Below are 26124 nucleotides of genomic sequence, written 5' to 3' on the forward strand. Positions count from 1 at the left end.
GATTGATTAGAAAGGAGGGGGTCTAAGAGCTAATAGCTCGATTCAGCAGGCAGAAATAGTAAATACAAATAATAAATACAAACACACACACACACACACACACACACACACACACACACACACACACACATACACACACACACACACGCTCTGTCTTATGTACCTTGCAGTGTTTTGCAACTTCACGATTTCTTGCGGCGAGTTGCGACCTTCAGAAGCTCAATTTGAGACTAAAAACCTTGGCAACAAATCACGATTTTTGCTTGTTTTTTGGTTTACTAGTTTAAGTAGGCGGCTGCGGCTATGTCTGTATACTTATTGCAAGGAAGTTATCCTCAGTCATCTTTTGATACTATTAATGCGCTTGAAAGTTGTCATCAATATGTCCCTCGTTCTGCTTTCCTGCTTGCAGTGTGTTGCCATGTTGAATTTTATTTATGTTTATGTAATTCAAAGCTTCCAGTCGCCAGTACCCGTTTGGTTGCAAGCTTATGCATGCTTAAAGCTTATGTTGCAACATGGAAGTGGGGGGGGGGGGCATACCTCCTGTTGGTTTATGTGTGTGTGTGTGTGTGTGTGTGTGTGTGTGTGTGTGTGTGTGTGTGTGTGTGTGTGTGTGTGTGTGTGTGTGTGTGTGTGTGTGTGTACTCGCCTAGTTGTACTCACCTAGTTGTGCTTGCGGGGGTTGAGCTTTAGCTCTTTGGTCCCGCCTCTCAACCATCAATCAACAGATGTACAGGTTTCTGAGCAGGTTCTAGTGTGTGTGTGTGTGTGTGTGTGTGTGTGTGTGTGTGTGTGTGTGTGTGTGTGTGTGTGTGTGTGTGTGTGTGTATGTGTGTGTGTGTGTGTGTGCGCGCGTGCCCGCACGCGCCCGCGTCTGCTTCATATTATACCCGAAAAGAAACTAAAAAAAAAAGTGTCTGAAATCCTAACTTAATTATCTTCGAGGCATCAAGTTCAATAATAAAAAAGTAATGATTGCGTTAACCGCAGAATTTGACGTGAAAAGATGTTAGCTTATTTCACCCCCTCGTGAAATTTCAACCTGCAGGAGATTTAATATTTCTGTACATCAAAACATTCGCGCGGAATTCCCCATCCAAGATAAAAACCTCTTAAAATTATGCGAGCTTACGGTAACCTGAGAGCGCTAGTTAATTCCCCTAACCATTTCTACTATGAAGTTGGGCTGTTAATTTTCAGAGGGATTAAAAGTTTTAATGAGCTCTTAATTACACAGGTGTTTACGCTGAAATTGTTGAATGGACGAAGATAACTATTTTTTACAGGCACATGTGGAGTCATATACACGTGTAAACATTACTCGTGAGCTAAACATTACTTGTGGCTAAACATTACTCTGGGAGGACGAAACGGTGAGGTGGAGCCTCTTAGGCAGACTCCTGGTGTTGGGGTTCTATATATATACAATGGTGGCCGAGGCCAGGTCTTGTACACCGTCCACCTTCTGCTGTTCATCTCTGTGTGTGTGTCTCTCTCTCTCTCCCGTGTCCCTCTGTGTCCCTCTGTGTCTCTCTATCCCTGTGTGTCCCTGTGTCCCTCTGTGTCCCTGTGTCCCTCTGTGTCTCTGTGTCCCTCTGTGTCCCTGTATCCCTCTGTGTCCCTGTGTCCCTCTGTGTCTCTCTATCCCTGTGTGTCCCTGTGTCCCTCTGTGCCCCTGTGTCTCTCTGTGTCCCTGTGTCCCTCTGTGCCCCTGTGTCTCTCTATCCCTGTGTCTCACCCTCACTCCGTCTCTATTTCTGTCCCAACTTTCATCACTTTGCCATACTGTCTCTCCTTCCTCATCTCTCTTTCTCCGTTCATTCATCGTTCTTCCTGCTTCCTTATCTCCATTTCATCCTCGCTTTCTCTTTCTCTGAGTTCCTCCCTCTTTCTTTCCCTTCCATCCTCCTACCCCCCACCGCCACCACCACCCCTACCGACAGCACCACAATGTTTTATTAAAGATATCACCTGATTTCTCAAACGTCAAATTTGCAGTGGTTTTATCTCACCAGAAGCCTTTAGCCCTACGAACCCTTCCTCACCTTTCCAAACCGATGTGCTTAAGTCTCACGAAAAGTCCCAGCGTAAGTCCCAGCGTATATAATTATTACGCAGCGTTTAATTCCTCCCCTAGAGCACCAATTACGTACAAAATAGGGCAGAGTAAGTATTCTGAGAGAGAGAATGGGATTTGACTAATCAGTATATGACATTATTATCCGCTTAAACCATACATTTGCTTGTTATATCAGGTCAGCGCGGCAGGAAGCATTATATATTCTACCACAGTTGAAGGGGGGGTTGAACATCCTCATGACACGAGGGCTGCTTATTGGCTTGGCTTGTTTGGAACGAGTCTCTTTGTGTTTGTGCAGTTTTGGTACAATTGTTTTAGGGGTTTGTTTGTGCACTCAGAGGCGAAGCTGGTCATAGTCTTCACTATAGTCAAACTAGGCTCATACTGATCACGTACAAGCCCCCTAGGTCCCCTCTGATTAAAAACAAGCAACCTAGTTCCTCACTGAGATCACCTACAAGCAACCTAGGTGCCCACTGATCACGTACAAGTCACCTAGTTCCCCACTGATCACCTACAAGCAACCTAGGTGCCCATCGATCACGTACAAGCCACCTAGGTCCCCACTGAGATCACCTACAAGCCGAATAGCTTGATTCAGTCATCTGATAGAGTCCCACGCCTCGTTCCTCTCCTAGAATCGGTGGAATTTGCGTGTCACTCTTAAAATTATCGCTAAGGGCTGTTGGCATCGCCTCAAGTAGGCGTGGAATTTTCTTTTAGGCCTAGATCTGGGGAGGCCGTTTCAGTCTGCCAATTGGTGGAGGTTTACGACACGGTCGGTTGAGCCAGGAAACAATGACACGAAAGGGTAGTGTGTCACAGTCATGACACAGATAACTAGGTCCTCTCCCGTGATACATAGATTTCATTACTTGAATCATATAGATGGGGAACTGAGCCGTGACACATACGATACCCATATACATGACACAGGCAGCTAGGGCACGGCGCCATGATACATAAGATATTCATACATACATTTACCAAGTGTAGGAGGGAAACACCAGAAGGGACGAAGAATGGGAAGCATAGATGAGAGAGGACGTAGGGAGAGAAAAAAAAGGAGTAATGAAGGGAGAGAGGTAGAGAGAAAGGAAAGGGGGGAGTTGGGGTAAGGAGGAGCCCCCCTACTCCTCCTCCTCTTCCTAACCCTCCCCCCCCCACCTCCATAACAAGGGGGATAAGAGCCCGGCATACATAATGCCAGGAGTCTAATTCCATCCCGAGAGTATGACAGCGGGTTTGGCATCGAGCCGGGGCCACAGCTGTTTGTCGACACTCTTTGCCATAACGCCAAACACATACCTCCTATTTTAACCCTCCGAGGACGTTTTAAATAATGAATTCCAATTTGCAGAATTGGAATTCCAATTTGCAGAGATCTCTCCCGATTAACGTTAAAAAATTCAAAAATACAAAAAATAGGCATTCTGCTAAACGTTTTTGCATGTTTATAAATACACACGTGATTGATGGCTCTGTAAATAAGTCAAAGAGTGACGTCACAGTGCAGATAGTTTCAGACAGTTTCGGGTCACGGGGAGAATAATTCATTACTTTCGTGCTTGCTTCTTGATTGTTGTGTTCGCTATCGTGGGAACAATATTCTGGGGCCCCACGATAGCGGACACGACTGATATAAGAATAACGGCCGAAGCGTTAAAAAAGGTAATTGTTTGTTATAGCATAGTTTTGATGTATTCTCCTCTAGAAGCAACTTACTGTTATTGTTGGAAGCAAATAGATGCACTTTGACCCCACTATAGTCTACCTAGACTCACATTGATCACCTAGAAGCCACCTAGGACCCCCAGTGATCACCTACAAGCCACATAGGTCTCCAATGATCACCTACAAGCCACATAGGTCTCCAAAAATCACCTACAAGCCATCTAGATCCTCATTTATCACCTACAAGCCACCTAAATCTTCAGTTATGACCTACAAGCCACCTAGGTCCCCAGTGATCACCTACAAGCCACCTAGGTCCCCAGTGATCACCTACAAGCCATATAGGTCCCCAGTGATCACCTACAAGCTACTTAGACACACTAATCACCCACTATACAAACGATGAATCACAATAACGTGGGTGAAGATATGATGACTAACCCGCACATCAGAAGATGGAGAAACGACGACGTTTCGGTCCGTCCTGGACCTTTATTAAGTCGTAGATTGGAAGTGAAGTGAAATTTAAATCAGTTACTCCATCAATCGTTATTGCATTATGCAGGAAGAACCTCACATTTATTAAGCATCCAATAAGGTTGTCAGACTTCTAGACTTTTTTTTTTACTACTGCTAGGCCTAATCTTGGCTACAGGTTCCTGTGGCAGGTTATACAATCTGCTGATGTAGGCCTAATTAAATGTAATCTCTGCCAGAATAATTATTTTTATATATTTTGCTTCACTATGTAATCGAATGTGAACAAAAAAAATGTAGAATTCAGAGTTAACTCCAACAATGGTGTTCGCGAAATGTGTATAAATACTTCATTCAAGCGATGCACTGACAGGAATCTAAGCTAAGTGTGCAAAGTTTGCTGACTGTGGGTGATGCATGCATGTGACTGTAAAGCTGCCGCCCAGTTGGGTGCGTGAGGGGAAGAGGATGATAAACTGGTGAAATGACTCGCCCACAGATGTAAACAGCCTGGTATAGAGAGTCTTGTCAGCCGCTTCTTGAACCACTTGTGAGATGAAAGGACTTCTGACATCTATACATATATTTCCACCACCGCCCACGGGATGGGTGGGGGCTCCACCACCGCCCACGGGATGGGTGTGGGCTCCACTACAGGCCACGGGGTCGGTGTGGGCTCCACCACCGCCCACGGGATGGGTGCGGGCTCCACTACAGGCCACGGGGTCGGTGTGGGCTCCACCACCGCCCACGGGATGGGTATGGGCTCCACCACCGCCCACGGGATGGGTGCGGGTTCCACCACCGCCCACGGGATGGGTGTGGGTTCCACCACCGCCCACGGGATGGGTGTGGGCTCCACCACCGCCCACGGGATGGGTATGGCATGCATAATAATCAAACAATCATTCACTCGGTGTGGGTATAAAGCCACATCAGGACTAATTTAAGTGTCTTGTCAAAAAATCATCATTCAACATTTGTGTATAAGTTTTTTATATATTACTTTAAACATAGTGAGAACACGCACACACACACACTCGCACTGGAGCGGACAGCGCCCTGGGGTAGTAGTTCAAAGTACCTGGGTTCGATTCTCGGTAGAGGCAGAACGAAAAGCCACGATTTCTTACACCTGATGCTCCTATTCACCTAGCAGTAAAAAGGTACCTGGGAGCAAGACAGGTGTTTCGGGCTGCATCCTTGGAATACGTGTGTGTGTTTGTTTGTGTGTGTGTGTGTGTGTGTGTGTGTGTGTGTGTGTGTGTGTGTGTGGGAGAGAAATACATATAATAGAAATGAAGGAATAAAAATAGATTAGGAGACAGCATTAGATAACCGAAATTTTCGAAGGCGGGGTCCAAGAGCTAACAACTCGATCCTGCCGGCACAGTTAGTTTAAATAGTGGAAACACACACCTGTCAACTCTCTCTCCCTAGCGCTATGAAGCTACTGGTCGTATCTATGCGATATTTATCTGGGCAATCATAAATTTTTGGGGCGAATGTGTAAATTGACATGTTGCAATCTTGCTCATGTAATTTCAAGAATTCTCATTACATTGGCAGCGTAACACACGCCTTGTCTAGCCTGTCTGAAAGAGCGTTTGATTGTACTGATATCTGGAAACAGTTGCAATAATAATAATAATTAGATAAAATACAAATAAAAAAATAAAATATATATTTCATAATAATAAAAATATAAAACTGCAATAATGACTATTACCTAAGTTTCTGAAAAAACGTACAGATAATGAATAGAATAATGAAAGTAATCAATAACTAATTGTAGTAATAGTGGAAATATAGAGCTATATAGGAGAAAATGGAGCTCAATATTTTAATATTCACCTGTGTAGATTTCATTTACAAGACTTCTCTACAACCGTATCTGTGCTGAACTACACCTGTGTGGTGCTACGGAACTCAGGAGCTAATGAGCAAGTTGAATAGTTGAAACGTTCTGGTCCTGAACTATGTTCGGAACACATATTAATTGTTTAATTTTGCCTCTAAGGGCTAGTTATAGTTATAGTTGATTGACACCAATAGTTAATTGGGTAGCATCAGTCATCATGTGAGTGAACAAGCCGCCAATACCATACCTGCAAATGTTCAACACTTCCCCATAGGAAGAAAACCCGCTGGATTTTTCATCCTGTCACTTGTAATCAGACGCAGCTAGATTAACTGTCTATACAGTATATACAGTATACAGTATACTGTATAAGTATACAGACAGTTCAACAAGGGATTAACATCTTATACAACCATTCAAATTACGTTATATTTCTGGTGCAAACTGGAGGAACGTTTTGATAACAGTTTCTCCATCACATCAAAATTGCTCTGCTAACTCAATGTAACTTTATTATACTACTGTTTCTTAGAGGGTAACAATCTCTCAGGCAATGTTCCAGCCGATGTTTTTCACTCTTGTTGCAAATTTTGCAATTTGGTTCTTCAGGTGCTGTTTCCATATCGCCATTGGTACTGCTTGCAATTCCGGATTGATAACAGTTAAGGACGGACCGAATCGTCGTCGTTTCTACACTTTCTGATGAGTGGTTCGGTCATCATATCATCAGCCACGTTATTGAGACTCATCGTCTGCAACTGCTGATTCTCTCCTTCGTTCACCTTCTTGTCGTCCATAATAATTAAAGTTGTTGCCTGCTACTGCATTGAACCAGCGACCAGATTCACTGACTTGTTCTTCCGTCCTACCTTTCCTCGGCTACCTTGTCACGGTGATGTTTGGTGATGGATTCAGCATGGTCTTCTTCAGCACTCTCTGGGAGCCTGCACATCTACTCGTTCCCTTCCACAGACTTCATCGTGAGAGGAAAGCCACAGGAACGTCACCATCCTTCCCTGGTACGATATCACTTTCACTGTTCTCTTGATATCAGCTACTATACCTCTGTTTTCTACCGGACTTTTTACCCGAGATCTTTAGAGAAAATTAGAGACAGCAAGAGCGAGAGGGAGAAAGAGAGATAGAGCGAGAGATAGAAAGAGAGAAGCTTATAAACCAGTCTCCCAATCAGAAAGAAAATGAAAGCTCAGTTCTCCTATAAATAAATAAGGTGGTGGCGCAGCGGACAGAAAACGGCGTTCTTCACAGGACGACAAGGACCAGGAGGGTCAGAAATAGCCAGAGGACGGGTCTACCGTTTCAGGCGGCTCAGATCATTGGTCTGCGACCACTGACGTCACTTGTAATGAAAACTGACGAAGGGACTCTCCAGATGATACATGACGCAAATACCTTGCTATAGACCATCACAGCAGGATTGCTGTTATAGGAGCTGCCTCTTATGGACCAATATAGGAGCTGCCTCTTATGGACCAATATAGGAGCTGCCTCTTATGGACCAATATAGGAGCTGCCTCTTATGGACCAATATAGGAGCTGTCCCTTATGGACCAATATAGGAGCTGCCTCTTATGGACCAATATAGGAGCTGCCTCCTATGGATCAATATTGGAGCTGCCTCTTATGGACCAATATAGGAGCTGCCTCCTATGGACCAATATAGGAGCTGCCTCTTATGGACCAATATAGGAGCTGCCTTTTATGGACCAATATAGGAGCTGCCTCTTATGGACCAATATAGGAGCTGCCTCTTATGGATCAATATAGGAACTGCCTCTTATGGACCAATATAGGAGCTCTCTCCTATGGACCAATATAGGAGGTGCCTCCTATGGACCAATATAGGAGCTGCCTCTTATGGACCAATATAGGAGCTGCCTCTTATGGACCAATATAGGAGCTGCCTCCTATGGACCAATATAGGAGCTGTCCCCTATGGACCAACAGACCTAGTATGAGGTCTCCTATATTTACATGTTGTTGTTGTGTACATGGAGGCGCTGCTGGGATATTCGCGTTCTGTTTCGATATTTCCACAAGATATTGGGACAAGTTCTCTCTCAGTTTCTTACGAAAATAGGCATTGTGCAGTTAAACCCTTGTTTAATGATAAAATATGATGAGTTAAGGAGTTTAATCAGGATAAGGCCAGTAATTGGACGAGTGACCACGTAGACACAGACAAACTCTTTACATAAATGAACTTTCTGTACCCCATCTATCCATACCCATGAAGGTATGTGATGCCCATGTGGGTATCTCTTCTCCCCATAACTCGTCTTCCCATTTCAAAGTAAAAGGTCAAAGGTCTTCTTCTTCTTCTTGATAATAGGTGCAGTTTGCATGGAGGGTCAAAGGTCATCGGTGTTGTATTGCTTCAGGGGGTTATGGTGGGGGGGTGGAGGGAAGTGTGGGTTGGGTTGGGGTAGTTTATGGGGCTTTGCTTGTGGTTGGGGGTATGGGGGTAGGGCTCTCTGACTGGGATGTGGGGGGGGGGGGGGGAGGCGGAGGGGAAAGTAGTAGGTCAGGGTTGGTTTCTGGGGATTAGTAAGGTGCTTTGCCAGTGAGGGTTTCGCTGGTGAGGTCAGGTGGAAGGGAGAGGGAGGGGGGGTCGTTAGGAATAGTGCCATATGGGGCCCCCTGGCACCCTCACTCTCCCCCTGTCGCCATGTATGGTGCCATGACATGCCACAAGCACTGACGTGTGAAGGAAGCCATGACATAAATACTCTCCTTCATGACCTCTTTGGGAGATAATGTCTTTGTTGCCTTGTCGAAGCTGCAGTGTATTTACTGTCTTGTCGAAGCTGCAGTGTATTTACTGCCTTGTCGAAGCTGCAGTGTATTTACTGCCTTGTCGAAGCTGCAGTGTATTTACTGCCTTGTCGAAGCTGCAGTGTATTTACTGCCTTGTCGAAGCTGCAGTGTATTTACTGCCTTGTCGAAGCTGCAGTGTATTTACTGCCTTGTCGAAGCTGCAGTGTCTTTCGTCATTGTCTTTGCTGCCTTGTCAAAGCTGTTATGTCTTTAGTTTGTCTTTGTAAAGTTGTCGAAGCTGCAGCATCTTTGGTCATTGTCTTTGCTGAGTTTTCGTCAAAAAACAAGGAGAAAACGATTCAGTATAACTCTATAAGAATTTTTCAGAAGCCATCGACAAAACCAAAACAAATGAGAGAACACAAGGAAACAAGAAACGAAGCAAATAAACAAAGGAAAAGGGAAACACTAAATATATGAAAAGTTAAACGAAGACAAAGTCTTAGAACTTGCCACCAAGAGTCACAGAACACCACAGCAGGAGTCATAGAACACCATAGCAAGAGTCCCAGAACACAGCAGGAATCCCAGAACACAGCAGGAATCCCAGAACACAGCAGGAATCCCAGAACACAGCAGGAATCCCAGAACACAGCAGGAGTCCCAGAACACAGCAGGAGTCCCAGAACACAGCAGGAGTCCCAGAACACCACAGACGGAACCACAGAACACAATAGCAGGAGGTACAGAACACCACAGGAGCCACAGAACACAATAGCAGGAGTTACAGAACACCACAGAACACAATAGCAGGAGTTACAGAACACCGCAGAAGGAGACACAGAACAAAACAGCAGTAGCCACAGAGCACCACAGCAGGAGCCACAGAACACCACCTCATAAGTCACAGTCTTACAGTACGAGATACAGAACACAAGTCACAGAGCACCACAACAGGACAAAAAAATAAAACCTCCCATTTCTGTGTTTGCAGTCTGAGCCGAGTATAGCTCTACGATCCCAAGCTGTGGCCGGGCGGCCCCACGCGCATACCAACATACCAACACATACCAACATACCAAGGGAGCAGTCGTTCCACCCCAAGAGATGTCTATAGGCCGCGCCGTTGGAGGGGATTTTCTCTCCTATTAACCGTTTGGCAACTCGCTCGATTCCTTGCCTTTTGTAGGGTTCAGTTTCTGAACCCTATTATGTGCCTCTGTAACGCGTTCCACCGCCGCCCTAGGACTGGGTACAGGGATGGGGGTGGGGGGGTGGGGGTTGCATCATAAATTACTAAACTAACTCTTAGCTTAATAGCACAGCTGTATTGGGACCTAATTCACTGTTCACGCACGGTACCGCATTCGTAGACATGAGGGGCGTAGCAGTCTTCTATATGCTCTGTTGTATCGTATATTCACACTGTTGTTTGTGTCGCTATTAAGGTCGACAGTTATTGTAATTAACTTTCAGTATGTTTTCTGGTGTATATATTTTACCTCAGAACTTATTCATTCTTGATTCTTTCATTCACTCTCCGCTTCGTAGTTTTCTGCGAAGCAATTGCACTTCTGCAACACCGACTTTCTAAGTAAATGCTGTTCCTCTCAGTCTCCGTGGAAATGAACGCTTAAATACTTTTGGGAATGATGAACACATTAACATGGATGGAACGGTGAAGACTGTAAGAGGATTGAAATGTCTCCATGCTGGCTAATACTTTATCCTAATGTTAGTACAGGATTTGATCTCACTTGTCTAAGGGAGGAGGGGGGCGAATTTCCAGTACTGTTAGTGTAGGGTTGTAATCTGTGGAATCTATGTTAATCAGGATCTCATGCTCTTTAATGTCTGTGGTCGGATGAAATATGTTTAACTGTGTGCTGTATATTCTCCCCAGACAGTGAGTCCCACTATAGTGATGTGATATATTGCTTTATATTTATGAAATATTATTTTTGTGTTTTGTTATTATTAAGAATAATTGTAGTGTGAAATTGTGATTATATAACCGAATGAGATAAAGGTATATGTTTGAGCTTTGATTATAGTGAGAGTATACCACTATATTGTTTAAACAGTGTAGGGATACGCGTGAGATATCTTTGATTCAGGACAAACACATGATAAGAAATTTATATAACATATAAATTCTCTATAACGTAGCTGTCCTCAATTTACTTTCATTTGGGCAGAGGAAGGGAGGAGAAGTGGCAGGGGGGGGGGGGGGGGGGAGGGCAGTGTGTCCTAATGTGTTTTGCTTTTTTCACACTGATATGTTGATACACGAGTCTTCTATAATTGTATAACAATGGTCGTGTTGGCAGAGGAGCGGGAGAGAGACTTGGCACACGCGATGTAGGCCACATGTTTGCCTGGCTTCATGCATTCAACTGTGTTATTTGACTCCCTACTGACCGGCTACACACCTCTTGTTTCTACAGCAAGCCGCTACAGTGTCCTACAGCACTAGTCTGCCGCTACGTCAAGGGGGAAGAAATCTACGATGCGCTGAGTCGCTATACACACTCTTGGATACCTACAGTAAACGTGTCCTTGATAATCTTGAATTCCTTTGCGGTGTATTGGGTGTTGGCCATCACCTTGCCGATGATGGCTTCGATGTTGTCCATCCATTCCAGGTACTTGGAACATCGGAAGTCATAAACCTCCTTAACGAAGCCGTAGTTCTCCTGCCAGAACGTCATGATGTCGCGAGCCTATGCCTGAATGTTGTCGAGAGGCAAGTGAGGTGGAGCAGGGTAGAGGCACCGGCGACATAGAGAGCAAGTTCACCGGGGCCCCCTTGCTTATGACACCCCATCTCCTCTGGGCGGGGCCTGCCCAAACCCCACCCAATCACCGCTATACCCTCTACAGGCCAACCACCTGTTTGCTGGCACCGTGCCACGAAGGGGCGGCACTCCCCCACCCCCTTAGCTTTTCAAACCCAAATTATGCTTCTGATCGATCATGTCCAACCATTTGGACTGGACAGCAGAGCGCCGTCCAAGTGGTTGGGCACTATACCATCCCTCTGTTCTATTCTAAATACTTATCCTTTTACCTTTCCAAGTGCTACTTAGTCGAAATGGCTTAGTGCTTTATTCTGATAGCTACCTTACCTTCTAATCACTGCAGAGTGCATCAAACGTCACCCTGTTTTCACCCTTAAAAGCGTCTTCAGCGTGCATTTAATGCCATACTTATCAAGACTGGGTGACACCACCTTTGGCCAGTTTCATTCCCAGCAAAACTCAATATAAACACAATGTTTTATTAACACTATTTTGACAATGGGAGTCCCCAGCAACCCTAAAGTGAAACACGCAGTTTCAAACCAAATCAGGCTGCCATTGAGATTTAAGAAGCCATATGATGCAAACAAATCGTATATAATTGAACTGAAATCAGCATATGAGGCGTAAGTACTTATAACTGAAGGGTAAAGTAAGCGTAAATGAAGTGCTACTTAACTATTTCTTTTGCTCCTTTTGTACAGCAATTTCAGCTCCCTGAAATTGATTCCAGCCTACTTTAAAATTTGTTTCACTCTTCACACTTAAAATTGGTTCCAGTTCCCATTAAAATTAGTTCCACTCCCCATTAAAACTGGTTCCAGTCCCCATTAAAATTGGTTAAAGTCTCCCATTAAAATTGGTTCAATTCCCTATTAAAATTGGTTCCAGTCCCCAATTAAAATTGGTTCCAGTCCCCCATTAAAATTGGTTCCAGTCCCCATTAAAATTGGTTCCAGTCCCCATTAAAATTGGTTCCAGTCCCCATTAAAACTGGTTCCAGTCTCCCGCTCTAGGGGGAGGGGGGGGGGGGTGCTAGGACCACAGAATAGGAAAAGATGAGCTATGATCACATCCCTAACTTGCAAAATAACATTAAAAAATACAACTAACTAAATGTTCCAGAACAATTAGTACTAGAGTTGCGTAGTTGCGTAGAAGAGTAGACATGCCATGACCTACATCAGAGGCCAACGACTATAGTCAACATCCTGCCAGGAAATATATGACATACTGCCAGAATCAATGTAGAAGCTTTCAAGACATAGTTAGGAAGGTTCTTGCAGAGGTTAGGGCAGAGGGTTCAGCCTGGTTGTGATGGCTATGTGTTTCTGCTGGCCACTTTTTAGCAAAATATTAATCGATCAGGGATATCACCCAAAACAATCTAGCTGCGGTTGGGAAAGTATAACTTACGAAATCGGCCATAGGTAAATCAGTGCAATCACCACCATCTCGCCACCACCCCGCTAGCCTCTCACCACTACTCTACGTCCTGGCGCTGTGCCACCCTTTCTAACACAACGCCCGACTCTCACAGGCACTAATCCGATCAGTAATGTCAGCTGAGCCACTTGGAACAAGCCACACTTCTCACCTGACGGCAGACGTCAACGCCACTAACCCAACATTCATTTTATTCTCACCCACGAGTTATTAGTGCCTATCCTATGGGCAGTGGTGGAACCTGTGCCCATCCTGTGGGCAGTGGTGGAACCTGTGTCCATCCCGTGGGCAGTGGTGGAACCTGTGCCCATCCCGTGGGCAGTGATGGAACCTGTGCCCATCCCGTGGGCAGTGGGGGAACCTGTGCCCATCCCGTGGGCAGTGGTGGAACCTGTGCCCATCCTGTGGGCAGTGATGGAACCTGTGCCCATCCCGTGGGCAGTGATGGAACGCGTGCCCATCCCGTGGGCAGTGGTGGAACCTGTGCCCATCCCGTGGGCAGTGATGGAACCCGTGCCCATACCGTGGGCAGTGGTGGAACCCGTGCCCATCCCGTGGGCAGTGGTGGAACCCGTGCACATCCCGTGGGCCAATCCTCGGGCCTCATTGTTTTGCAGAGAAAAGTGATATTTATCAGTTTTCTTCCTGTCGCCTAAGGAATAAAGCTGATACTCAATGAACAATACAACAGGAATACATCTGACAATCAATGAGTTATGCAACAGGAATACATTTGGCAATCAATGAGTTATGCAACAGGAACACATCTGACAATCAATGGGTTATACAACAGGAATACATCTGACAATCAATGGTTAAAACAATATTTGCTTCCAAATTACCACTCAGAAGCGCCATAACGTTTTAAAAGATATTAAATTGAGAATACTAAAAGAAATTCCCTGAACTTTTCTCAAGAACCCCCCTGTCTGTAGCTGGACCTTCCAGAAGAACCATCCATTTGTTCTTAAACCTTCCAGAAGACCCCCATCGGTTCTTGGATCTTCCAGAAGATTCCCATCGCTTCATGGATCTTCCAAAAGACACTCCATCGGTTCGTGAACCTTCCAAAAGACCCTCCATCGGTCCCTGGATCTTCCAAAAGAGTCCCATCGGTTCATGGACCTTCCAGAAGACACCCCATCGGTTCATAGACCTTCCAGAAGACCCCAATCGGTTCCTGGACCTTCCAGAAGACACCCCATCGGTTCATGGACCTTCCAGAAGACCTCCATCTGTTTATGGACCTTTCAAAAGACCCTCCATCGGTTCCTGAATCTTCCAGAAGACCCCCATCGGTTCATGGACCTTCCAGAAGACCCCCATCGGTTCCTGGACCTTCCTTAACAACCCAGAATCTGTCCCCTGGAGAGCTTCCGCTTATCCAGAACTGCCTGACCTCCACTAACTTGAGCACCGTGGCAAAGTGTTATAGAAATACCATAATTATTTTCTCCTTCGGGGTTCCCTCTCCGTCAGGCTGTTATGGCCCATTCCAGGAGTAGCAGCACCTCGTGCGTCTTGTTAACGCCTCTTCCAGTCGCTCTCAGTCATAGCTGGACTCTCCTAAGGAGATAGTGGGGACAGGAGGGAGGAGGAAGGAGGGGTTTTCTCCTCGGGGTACGGTTAGGTTAGGGTTTGACTGCAACACAGAAGTAGTTTGACGAACCATTTTTACGTACGAAATGACGGGAATTCTACGACACGCTTCAGGGGGAACAAATTAGGGGCTCGCTATTTTATGATTAAAAACATAAATAATATTTGTGAGAGTATTTGGATTCTTTTGCATAAGAGGATTGAGGCTCTGAAGCCTCTTAGAATCAAGCGCTGAATTCGTGAGCGCTTGTGAGAGGATTTCTGAGAGTATGAGCAAAAGGATCAACTCTAGAAGAGCTGAACAAATGTAAATTGATTTCGGGAGGACGATGATTTAAGATTAAAAGTGATAATTGATGAATAAATTTCCAGAAAATTTCATCAAGAATTTTGAGAGAAGAGAGAACTTTTTTTTTTTGATAGGCGGGAGAACCTTGAACAGAGAAAGAACATCTTCCTTTAGATCCGGTACGTTAATCCTGGAAAGAATTTAGTGCAATGATTTGATCAGCAATGATAATTTGTTTTTATTTGGTATAGAAGTTCAATCACTAGATATTGAGGAAGTGGGCATGCCCACACGCCCACCATACCCTCAGTGGGCACTGTAGTGGGTATGGGAACAGATAAGTGAGTACACCACATTCACACTGTGTAATCCGTTCCCAACACTCATGCACTTTGGAGGCAAAATACACCGGTGTATACACTTCACACCAACGTTCCATATACACCCTCACGCACTGTGAGAGGTCAAAGTACACCTCATTCACCCATACACACACACACATATACATACACACACCCACACACACAGAAACACCTCCCCGCCCCCCACACACAAATACACACCCACACACCCACAAACACCCACACACACCCACACACGCATACAATACCCACCAATTAAACCCCAAGCCAAGACAGCATAATCCATACTTTCAATATCTTGAGTCCTCCCCCCCCCCCTCGTGAAGAATCCAAACCCCCAATACAAGAGCCGTCGCCAAAGCTACAGACAGTTTTCATTCTGACATGAGAGCAACATGCCATTTCCTGCTCCATTTTCCTGCTCTGAAATGATCATGTTTTTCGAGTTCTGGTGATACGTATGTACATATATTTTATCTTCCTTTGTAAGAGGAATTGTTTGCTTCTACAGGAGAAGCGGACTAGTAGAGAGGGGCGTTTACATGGAGATGGGTACAACTAGGTGAGTGTTATTAGATAAGTATTTGTGACAAATGATGATTATTCTGTCGTTACTCTGTCCATGCTGTCAGGATGCTGCTTCATAAGTTTTTGTTTTTTGTTTTCCAGCAAGCAGCGTAAGCTGCAGGGAGTGGAGGATCTTCTTATCTTGAGGTTATCTTGAGATGATTTCGGGGCTTTTAGTGTCCCCGCGGCCCGGTCCTCGACCAGGCCTCCACCCCCAGGAAGCAGCCCGTGACAGCTGACTAACACCCAGGTACCTATTTTACTGCTGGGTAACAGGGGCATAGGGTGAAAGAAACTCTGCCCATTGTTTCTCGCCGGCGCCTGGGATCGAACCCAGGACCACAGGATCACAAGTCCCGCGTGCTGTCCGCTCGGCCGACCGGCTCCCTGTTATAGGATACGGAGAGAATCTTCATTTTAATCTATTATGAAGTAGATTCATACCGAAGTTAGTCATTATAGAGCCATTGGTTGTGTAGATAGTTTATTCATCTACTTATTCATCAAATATTTCAATTGTTATCTTTTTTGTGTTTTCTATTACCAGTCGCATGTATTCCTCTGTTCTCTGTTTATTATCTGTAAATGTCATCCCTCTTCTCCGCCCCTGTTGTTCCCTTCTGTTCTCCTTACTGTTTCTCTTCCAGCCCCTTTCCACCCTTTCACCACTCCTCTCTCTCCCTCTCTCTCTCTCTCTCTCTCTCTCTCTCTCTCTCTCTCTCTCTCTCTCTCTCTCTCTCTCTCTCTCTCTCTACATTCCTGCTTCCTGCTTCTAAACTACCTTTCCTTTCATCCTTATTCCTCCCATTAATCCTTTCTCCTGAACCCTCCCATCCACATCTCTCTCTTCCCTATTCACACCTCTTGAAATGGGATCGTTGCCCCCCAACGCCATCTATGTGTGAGTGCATCGCAAACACCAGAGTCGAAGAAGACAAACTTTGCCCTCCCTCGCTGAGTTTCACTCTTACACACTCTCTCGAACTCTGCACTTCTCTTCCACACACTCCTCTTCCATTCTACTTCGCTCTTCAACACGCTCTTCTACATCCCCCCCTCTCTCTCTCTATCTGTCCCTCCCTCTACTATGATAAAACCCGGCCTGGATAATATACCTCACCATTCTAATAAACAACATTTTAGTGGGAACCAGAGTGCAAATATTTACGATAAGGCGTAATAATTACAGAAGACTGAACGATCAAATACCTCTGTACGAACGATCGCGGAGCCGAATGACTCAACTGCAGTTATACCCAGACGTTAAGTACATGTTTTCAAAACCTCTCGAAATCAGATCGGTGAACTGGTTGGGAGAGACACGACCTCTCTTTTTGCAAGGTCGGCGTTCGAGCCCCCGATGGTCCATTAATCAGTTCCTTCAGTCATCCGTCCTCATATACCAGGACCCGGATTCACAAAACAGTTACGCAAGCACTTACGAACGAGTACATCTTTCCTCAATCTTTGGCGGCTTTGTTTATAATTATTAAACAGTTAATGAGCTCCGAAGCACCAGGAGGCTGCTTATAACAATAACAACAGTTGATTGGCAAATTTTCAAGCTTGTAAACTGTTTAATAAATGTAACAAAAGCCGTCAAAGATTGAGGAAAGATGTACTCGTTCGTAAGTACTTGCCGAACTGCTTCGTGAATCTGGGTCCAGGTCCTTGTCCTTATATTCCTTCTTAGTATTGTATAGTTATGATGGCTTAAAGCTTTTTTCCTCATCTCTTAAACTCATCAAGCTCACCATGCTCTTAAAAAAAAGAGGAACTGAAACATTTGGAGGTAATCAAAACAAGGTTGGAGTCTGAAGGCTTCACGAGGCTTCAAAGTTAATGCTGCAAAAGTTCATTAATTGATTTTCTCCCAGCAGTGCTCCCCATTGTCGAACTTAAATTGAGAGTAAATAAATTAGTGGCACGAAACAATGAAACGAACTTGAGACGAGTTGAGTCTTCCTCACAGTAACCCGCATCTTTCTCATCTGAGTACTGTGCAGGCTGGTAGGTAAGTGGAAAGAGTACTGTGAAACCTGGTAGGTAAGTTGGAAGAGTACGGTACAGAGTACATAAACCAATAAATAGATACCTAACTGAACCGAGACACATAATTATCTTTAGTGAAAGAAAGAAATGATTACTCTTCTACTTAGAGTTCTTTCTGGATCTGTGTTAGGCTGAAAGGAGGAAGAGCAAGAGAGAGAGAGCAAGAGAGAGAGAGAGAGAGAGAGAGAGAGAGAGAGAGAGAGAGAGAGAGAGAGAGAGAGAGAGAGAGAGAGAGAGAGAGAGAGAGAGAGTGAGAGAGAGAGGTGAGGTTGGAGGGGGGACAGTGAGATGGATGACCCACTTTCCTGTACAATAAGGTGGACCTCCACAGCCAAGCCAGACGTCAAATACTTGAGGAGACAGATTGTTGCTTTCCTCACACTCTGAACACGCTCCTCCTCGTTCTTCTTCCCCCCCCTTCAAGGATCTCCTTCCCCCTCTCTCCTTTCCCCCAAAAATGCCTATCCTTCTCTTTTCTGGCTATCTTCTCTCATCTCTTGATTTTTCTATTCCTCTCTTCGCTTACTTAATCTCAATAACTTCTCCCTATCCACTTTCACTTTTTCTTATTCTTTCACGCCAAATTCCTATACTATCTCTCGCTCCTACACAAGTGAGAGAGAATTTACACTAATTGTGAATATTTCTCCTTTGTGCAGTAATATTTTTTTCCCTGTCTTTTATTTTTAACTCATTGCTTTGATCTTCTTTTCACGTTTCTCCGTTTCCTTCTCTTGTACCTGTATATGCTTTTCCAACTATTTTTTATGCTACTTCCTCTTCCACCTGCTCTTCCTCTGTCTTTTCCCTCTGCTCTTCCCCTTTCTTTTCCCCCCTTGTCCTCCCTCCTTCTTATATCTATCTCTTTTTATATTTGTTTCCAATTTATTATTTCCTCTTTCTTATTGCATTCTTTCTCAGCGTGTAATAATCATCCAGTTTTTATTGTCATTAGTTTCTTTATCGTCTTCCATCCATCGTCCCCAAATTCTCATATTCCCTTCATTATTCCCCCTTCTCTTTCTTCCCCACCTCTTCCATGCCTCCCTCACCTCCCTCGACCCATCTAGGCTGTAGTGATCATCGCTACAATCAAATTCCTGCATTAAAAAGATTAATGCAAATGTAGAGATTATTGCACCCATTTGTCTCGTAAATGGAAGGGAAGGTCGTGGGTGAGGGGGATTACTGGGAGAGAATGGAGGCAACAGGAGAGAGGAGACTATGGGAGATGGTAGCTTGCAGGTGAGGGGGGAGAGAGACTATGGGAAAGGAGAGACAAGAGGGGAGACTATCCCAGAGAGAAGGCTATGGGAAGGAGTGAGAGATGACTGTGGGGGAAAGGAAAGACTAGGCCCAACTTCGTGTTCAGCCATGAGGTCGGCAACCACGACACATGCCGCTCAGCCATCAAAAGAGTCTCCTGTCGGTTGAGTCACAAGGCCATTACCCTGGAAACACAAACCGAAACTGTCTCTATTTTCCGCTTGTTACAACTTGTAATAAAGTTGTTACATCTTGGCTTAACGTGTTTATGACGTATTAGAACGTTGTTACAACTTGCTATATTGGTTGTTATAACTGGTTAGGAGGTGTTAAAACTTGTTCGAACGTTGTACCAACGTCGTAGTTTCGGTGTGTGTTTGGCGGGTACTCCATCAAAGATTATATATTCCCAGGCTAACTCGGCTTTGGAACACCTCCATCGCAGATACACGTGAACAAAACCATTAAAGAGCTATATAAAGGCTCTGGAACGTTGTTGGATCGAGCTTCATCATGTTCATAACATGATTGTACTTTTACATTAAATAAAGCTTATAAGAAAAATTTAATAAGCTCATTAAACAAGTCAGTTTCTAGAGTCTGATGAACTGACGTAGAATATCAGGTCCTAGACTGTAATGTCATTAGCAATATCAGTACCATTACTAATTTGTTAAAAAAATAAAAAAAAAGTGTGTGTGAAAGAGAGAAAGAGAGAGGGAGAGAGAGAGAGAGAGAGAGAGAGAGAGAGAGAGAGAGAGAGAGAGAGAGAGAGAGAGAGAGAGAGAGAGAGAGAGAGAGAGAGAAGAATAAAAGAATAGAAGATCGAAAGATAAATAGGAGAATAGGCTCAAAGCTCACATTGGAAGAGAGACCCACTCGGACTCTGCACCAATAGTCGATTTTCCGATGTAGGAGATAAAAAGAAAGAAAATAGTGGGGGAGAGCTGAAGGAAAAAGGGGGAGGGGAGGGGGAGGGAAAAGGTAGCTGTGGAGAGTGGGAAGAAACAGGGAGTGGCAGAGAATGTTAGCCCTTGAAGTAATAGAAATGGAATGGAACACTAATGATGGAAGAGAAGAATGTACCTTACCTGACGGTTGTGAGAGAGATATCATTTATTTGAAGGTTGTGAAAGTTAAAACACTAATAAATATATATATATATATATATATATATATATATATATATATATATATATATATATATATATATATATATATATATATATATATATATATATATATCACGTCACATCACCCCACAAAGTGAGGTGATTCGACAAAATATCTATCCCCATGCTTAAAAAAACCACGTGCCGTCGGGACGTTGGGGATATAGCCTCGGGTACCAATGTCTTTTGTACGGTCATGGTTAGTCGAGTGGTTAAAGTACCGGGTACGCCAGTTGCATAGTGCTCCTGGCTATCTGGGTTCGAATCCTTCATGGGTGTGAAGTTTACAGTTTTCAGAGAGAGAGGGAGAGAGAGGAAGTACATAAACAGACAAAAAACAGAGACTGAAGTAAAAAAAAACTATTTTAATAAACATCTATTCATACCTAAACCTCCCCCCCCCCCAAAAAAAAAATCTGATCGTTTCAGATCCTGAGCAACCAAACTGTTATAGCTGCGCTCTCATATTTCAGTAAAGCAGATTACAGCATTACAGCTATATGATAAATAAATCCTTCGTTATGTTCTGTTACACAGAGCAATGCTGATAAAACTAGTTGAAAATGCATAATCATGACTCGATTAAAAAAAAAAAAGATATTGAATCGATGTGTTGAAAATACGATGCCATATTTTTTTGTTTTAGGCTTAAACAATTTTAATTTATGCAGATAAAATTCTTCTTCTTTTGCTAATGTACGGATACCATTAATTGTTCAATGTTTTTCATTCATTTTTTTATGTTTGGATGGTGTTTTTTGATGAATTGTACTGTGTTTTTATGTGCTGGAGTGGCACACAAGTTCTATCGTGTTCTAACGTTCAAGTTCCATCGTGTTCTGACACTGAAGTTCTGTCGTGTTCTAACGTTCTAGTTCTCTTCGACACACAAGTTCTCTAGTGTGAGAAATTAATACAACTGAAATTTTTTTTCTCTCTCTCTTTCTTTCTCTTTTCGTGTCTCCGTCTTCCTTGTCCTCTCAATGTTTAAATAAGTTATTTTTGTCCTCTATAACGAGTCTACAAATAATCTTAACGTCATTTTAATATCTTTACTGTGTCTCCTTTCCTTTAGAGGCCTCGTATCTGTTCCCTCTCTTCCCGTCATACAAGTTTCATATGTCTGGGTCAAGTCCGGCGTCAGGGGATTGTGATGGCACTGCATGTTTCAGAACTGGTCTGACGTATGTGATAAAACAATAAAAAAGGGATTTGAGTGGCTCCTTGATCAGATTCATTAATGAAGATCTTATGTTGGTAATGCTAGACGCTGATGATGTTCAAGTTTGTTGGGTGTAAGTGTGTTTGCAGGGAGAGAGAGAGAGAGAGAGAGAGAGAGAGAGAGAGAGAGAGAGAGAGAGAGAGAGAGAGAGAGAGAGAGAGAGAGAGAGAGAGAGACAGGAGCAAGGTACAGGAGCGAGAGACAGGTGCAAACGAAGTTCTTCTGGCTGCCTTGAAATAAGATGAAAAAGAAAAGTTAGGATGCGACCAGAAATTTGCCAGAGTTGGCTGAAAATGTTTGGTCCAATCAGCGCCGAGAGGAAAGTGAGAGAGAGAGAGAGAGAGAGAGAGAGAGAGAGAGAGAGAGAGAGAGAGAGAGAGAGAGAGAGAGAGAGAGAGAGAATATGAAAGGAAATAATAGAGATCATAATAGAAAGGAAAGTCAGTAAGAGATACAGAGAGGCAGAGTCGAGAGCTCTTCCAGCCCAGCTTCCACCGGCTTCCAGCGTTAAAGCAGCTGACAAAGTTTGGTCATTACGAAGCAAATAACGAAGTCTCTCGTTAGATAAAGCTATTTAAGGAGACGGCCCATGTTGATTACGTAAATTCTTCACTTCTACCCCCTTAGACACGGAAAATATTCAGGCAATTTTCACCTCCAAGAGAACAAATTCATCTTTGTTGACAACAAAGAATATATTTATTGTAGAAAACAGATTTTAAATATATGAGTTAATCATAATTTATATAATGCAGTACAATATGATTATTAAAATTATTGTTAATTATGATTTGAAGTTTGTAAGGTAATTTTTTTTCTGTAAAGTTATTTTTAATAATGAGGATATTCTATGTTTTTTACTTAATAATTTTTAGTGTTACTAGCCATTAATCTAAATATGGCTCTTGATGGCTTCATCTTAACGGATGAAGTACATTTAATGCTTCAGTCGTCATGCAGTCTTTTGCCAAAACGCTTTTCATAAATGTACGTATTTCAGGTGATGAGAGCTTCGAAATTGCTCTATTCGTGCAAAGGGGAATATCTCTTTTGGGTAATTATGCATCGCACCTCTTCTTTAGTAGTTCACTCTTCACCTGGAGATACGGAAAATGTGATAATTATAAAAGAACAAATTGGATGCCCGATATTGGGGTCAAGAACAATAAATTAGTGGTTAGGACTCCATTATAGATGTGATTTAAGAGTTGTTGATTGAACGGGGCCTCGTAGCCTGGTGGATAGCGCGCAGGACTCGTAATTCTGTGGCGCGGGTTCGATTCCCGCACGAGGCAGAAACAAATGGGCAAAGTTTCTTTCACCCTGAATGCCCCTGTTACCTAGCAGTAAATAGGTACCTGGGAGTTAGTCAGCTGTCACGGGCTGCTTCCTGGGGGTGGAGGCCTGGTCGAGGACCGGGCCGCGGGGACACTAAAAAAGCCCCGAAATCATCTCAAGATAACCTCAAGATACACATCAATCAGCATCTAGGTGATAAGTTACCCCCCCCTCTCACCCATATAAACATGCTAGTTTGCTCACCTATTTGGCTGTAATATATTTCCCATTTACTCTGAAAGACACATTTTCATAGCTTTCATTTTTAGTCTTATAACATTACTATATATATATATATATATATATATATATATATATATATATATATATATATATATATATATATATATATATATATATATGTAAACACAGTGTGTAAGTGTGTTTGTGTGTGTGTGTGTGTGTGTGTGTGTGTGTGTGTGTGTGTGTGTGTGTGTGTGTGTGTGTGTGTGTGTGTGTGTGTGTGTTTGTGTGTGTGTGTGTGTGTATTCACCTAGTTGTGTTTGCGGGGGTTGAGCTTTGCTCTTTCGGCCCGCCTCTCAACTGTCAATCAACTGTTTTTACTAACTACTTTTTTTCCACACCACACCACACACACACACACACACACCCCAGGAAGCAACCCGTGACAGCTGACTAACTCCCAGGTACCTATTTACTGCAAGGTAACAGGGGCATTCAAGGTGAAAGAAACTTTGCCCATTTGTTTCTGCCTGGTGCGGGAAACGAACCCGCGCCACAGAATTACGAGTCCTGCGCGCTATCCACCAGGCTACCAGGCCCCCTACCAGTGTGTGTGTGTGTGTGTGTGTGTGTGTGTGTGTGTGTGTGTGTGTGTGTTTGTTTGTGTGTGTGTGTGTGTGTGTGTGTGTGTGTGTATGTGTGTGTGTGTGTGTGTGTGTGTGTTTGTGTGTGTGTGTGTGTGTGTGTGTGTGTGTGTGTGTGTGTGTGTGTGTGTGTGTGTGTGTGTGTGTGTGCGTGTGTGTGTGCGTGCGTGCTCATATGCTTATGTGTGAGAGCAATTTCCTTTGTATTTACGTGATTCAAAATTGTTCTATTTTTTTGTTAACAACCAGACAATACAATTACTCTTCCACTTTTGCATTTTAGCTTCAATATCATAAACCCTCCATAGCAACCTCCAAAAAAATCAACTTTTAACACACAAAACCAGACGTAACAAAACCCCACAAAACCGCTGAAGACAACACTAACAAAAACCCAACTAGCAAGAAGAATGGTGGATGAGAATAAGCACTCGTTGGCATTAATTCTTAACGAGTCAAATTCTCAAGTTCCCGCAATATACTCACGGACAATTTCCCGCTCGCGTCAGAAATTTTCACCTAAGCAACACACAGAAGGGGAAAGAACCGCGAACTCAGCAGTCTCGTGTGCATATTTTACGCCGAAATAAGGACGATTTCGTGAGTGCGCTGGATAGTTTATGCTCGATCAAATCGGGAGAAAAGGAGAGTCGACGAGTCGTTTCTTGCCTGATACGAAGAAACTCGAATAACAGATATTACCTGCGACATAAAAAAGCAAGATGAGCAAGGGGCCAGGAGAAGAGCGTAGCTGGAAGATAAGAAATGGGATCAAAGAGACCGGGAGTTGAAAGGAATCTCGAGATTTCAGGAGGTTAAGAGAGCCAGATTAGTCGGTCAGTGGGACAGCTGGTAGCATGCTGGGGGTCAGCTAGCCAGCCAGTCAGCCAGCCAGCCACACAGCCAGACAGCCAGACAGCCAGCCACTCGGCCAGCCAGCCAGCTACCATCTGCAGCAGTCAGCGAGAAGGATTTATCTCTTGTCAGTCGGCCCAAGACGATTGCCAGCAATAAGACTTGGTTTCTACGATATTAAAAGTATCGCGAGTTGTAAGCTAAATGTTGTATTGATACTAATGTTATTAGCCTTATTGTGAAACTGTTGTTGTTTCACTGTAATGTTTTTAATATTTTGTATTATTTGAGGTGTTTGTGTTATTTTGTATTCTTGTTACTTGTTTAAGTTTTATGATAATTAATATATATTATTAAATTCGTTTTTACTTGTTTTGAAAGGTTATATTTTTATCAGTTATACTAGTTTTAGTTTTACTAGTTTTTGTTGCTGTATTTTCACAAGCTTTTATTATATGGAATTTTTTCTTTGTTTTTATTACTCATTGTATTTTTATTCGGTTTTAATATTGATTTTGTATTAATTTTATTTTACATAATATGGGATTTGTCACTTGTTATTATTATTATTATTATTATTATTATTATTATTATTATTATTATTAATTATTCGTTATTCATTATAGTTTACTATTATTATTGTTGAATCTATTAATACCCTTTATTTTATTTATCATTGAGGAAAGACGCAACATATTACCTCTTTTCTCCTGCAGGTTGTAGATTATTTCGAGCACATAAACATTAACAATATTAAGGTTTACCTTGAGGTTTACTTTTCATATTTTCGTTGAGTTTACCTTGAAGTTTACCTTCAGGTAGCAACAACATCCTTCCTGCAACTTCGGTAATACCAAGTCTTAGGGAGATTTTCCCTTTAGCAGAAGAGAGAGACAAGAGTTAGTTTACCGTGTAGTGGACACGGGATTTATCTATCCATCCTTCCCATCCTCCTTACATGTTCTCTGCAGGCTAGAAGTGGTATTTTAATCTATCCCAACTTCTTCTCCCCATCTATATTCATTATATATAGTTGGATATATGATCTAGTTCCACCCCTACATATATATATATCTGCTCTCACCTGCATCCCTCCTGTCCTTCTACCTCCCCTTCATTATCTCTCTCTCTCTCTCTCTCTCTCTCTCTCTCTCTCTCTCTCTCTCTCTCTCTCTCTCTCTCTCTTTCCCTCTCTCTCTCCGCATACATTCCCCTTCTCGTTCCCCCTCCCACATTGACTCTATCCCCTGCTCTCCTTCCCCGTTCGGATTGATTGATTGATGAAGATTAAGCATAGGCATGAATAGCCCGTAGATGGTCGATGTTTGGGAGTGAATGTGATCTTTGGACGTTCCCCTGTTCCTTCAACTGGTATACCCTGTTCCATTCCTTCCTGCTATTACCCCCTCCCGTTCCTCTCCTTCTAGCTTGTAGCTCCACGGGAGCACGGGTTTT

The 26124-nt window shown here is 43.4% G+C and overlaps 2 protein-coding genes across 2 annotated transcripts in view; both read right to left on the bottom strand.

The window, feature by feature from the left end:
- LOC123764425 (muscle-specific protein 300 kDa-like) overlaps window positions 1-11663 on the bottom strand; it is a 55602-nt gene extending 43939 nt beyond the window's left edge. The window contains exon 1 of the mRNA XM_069316117.1: window positions 11420-11663. Coding sequence (XP_069172218.1) covers window positions 11420-11584 — 165 coding nt within the window. The 5' untranslated portion in view covers window positions 11585-11663. The remainder of the gene's footprint in view (window positions 1-11419) is intronic.
- Window positions 11664-13305: 1642 nt separating this feature from the next.
- On the bottom strand, window positions 13306-13671 carry LOC138358145 (putative per-hexamer repeat protein 5). The gene has a single exon (XM_069315648.1). The coding sequence runs from the start codon at window positions 13669-13671 to the stop codon at window positions 13306-13308; it is 366 nt and encodes a 121-aa protein (XP_069171749.1).
- Between the last annotated feature and the right edge of the window lie 12453 nt (window positions 13672-26124).

The sequence above is a fragment of the Procambarus clarkii genome, chromosome 82 (assembly GCF_040958095.1).
Source record: "Procambarus clarkii isolate CNS0578487 chromosome 82, FALCON_Pclarkii_2.0, whole genome shotgun sequence".
NCBI lineage: Eukaryota > Metazoa > Arthropoda > Malacostraca > Decapoda > Cambaridae > Procambarus > Procambarus clarkii.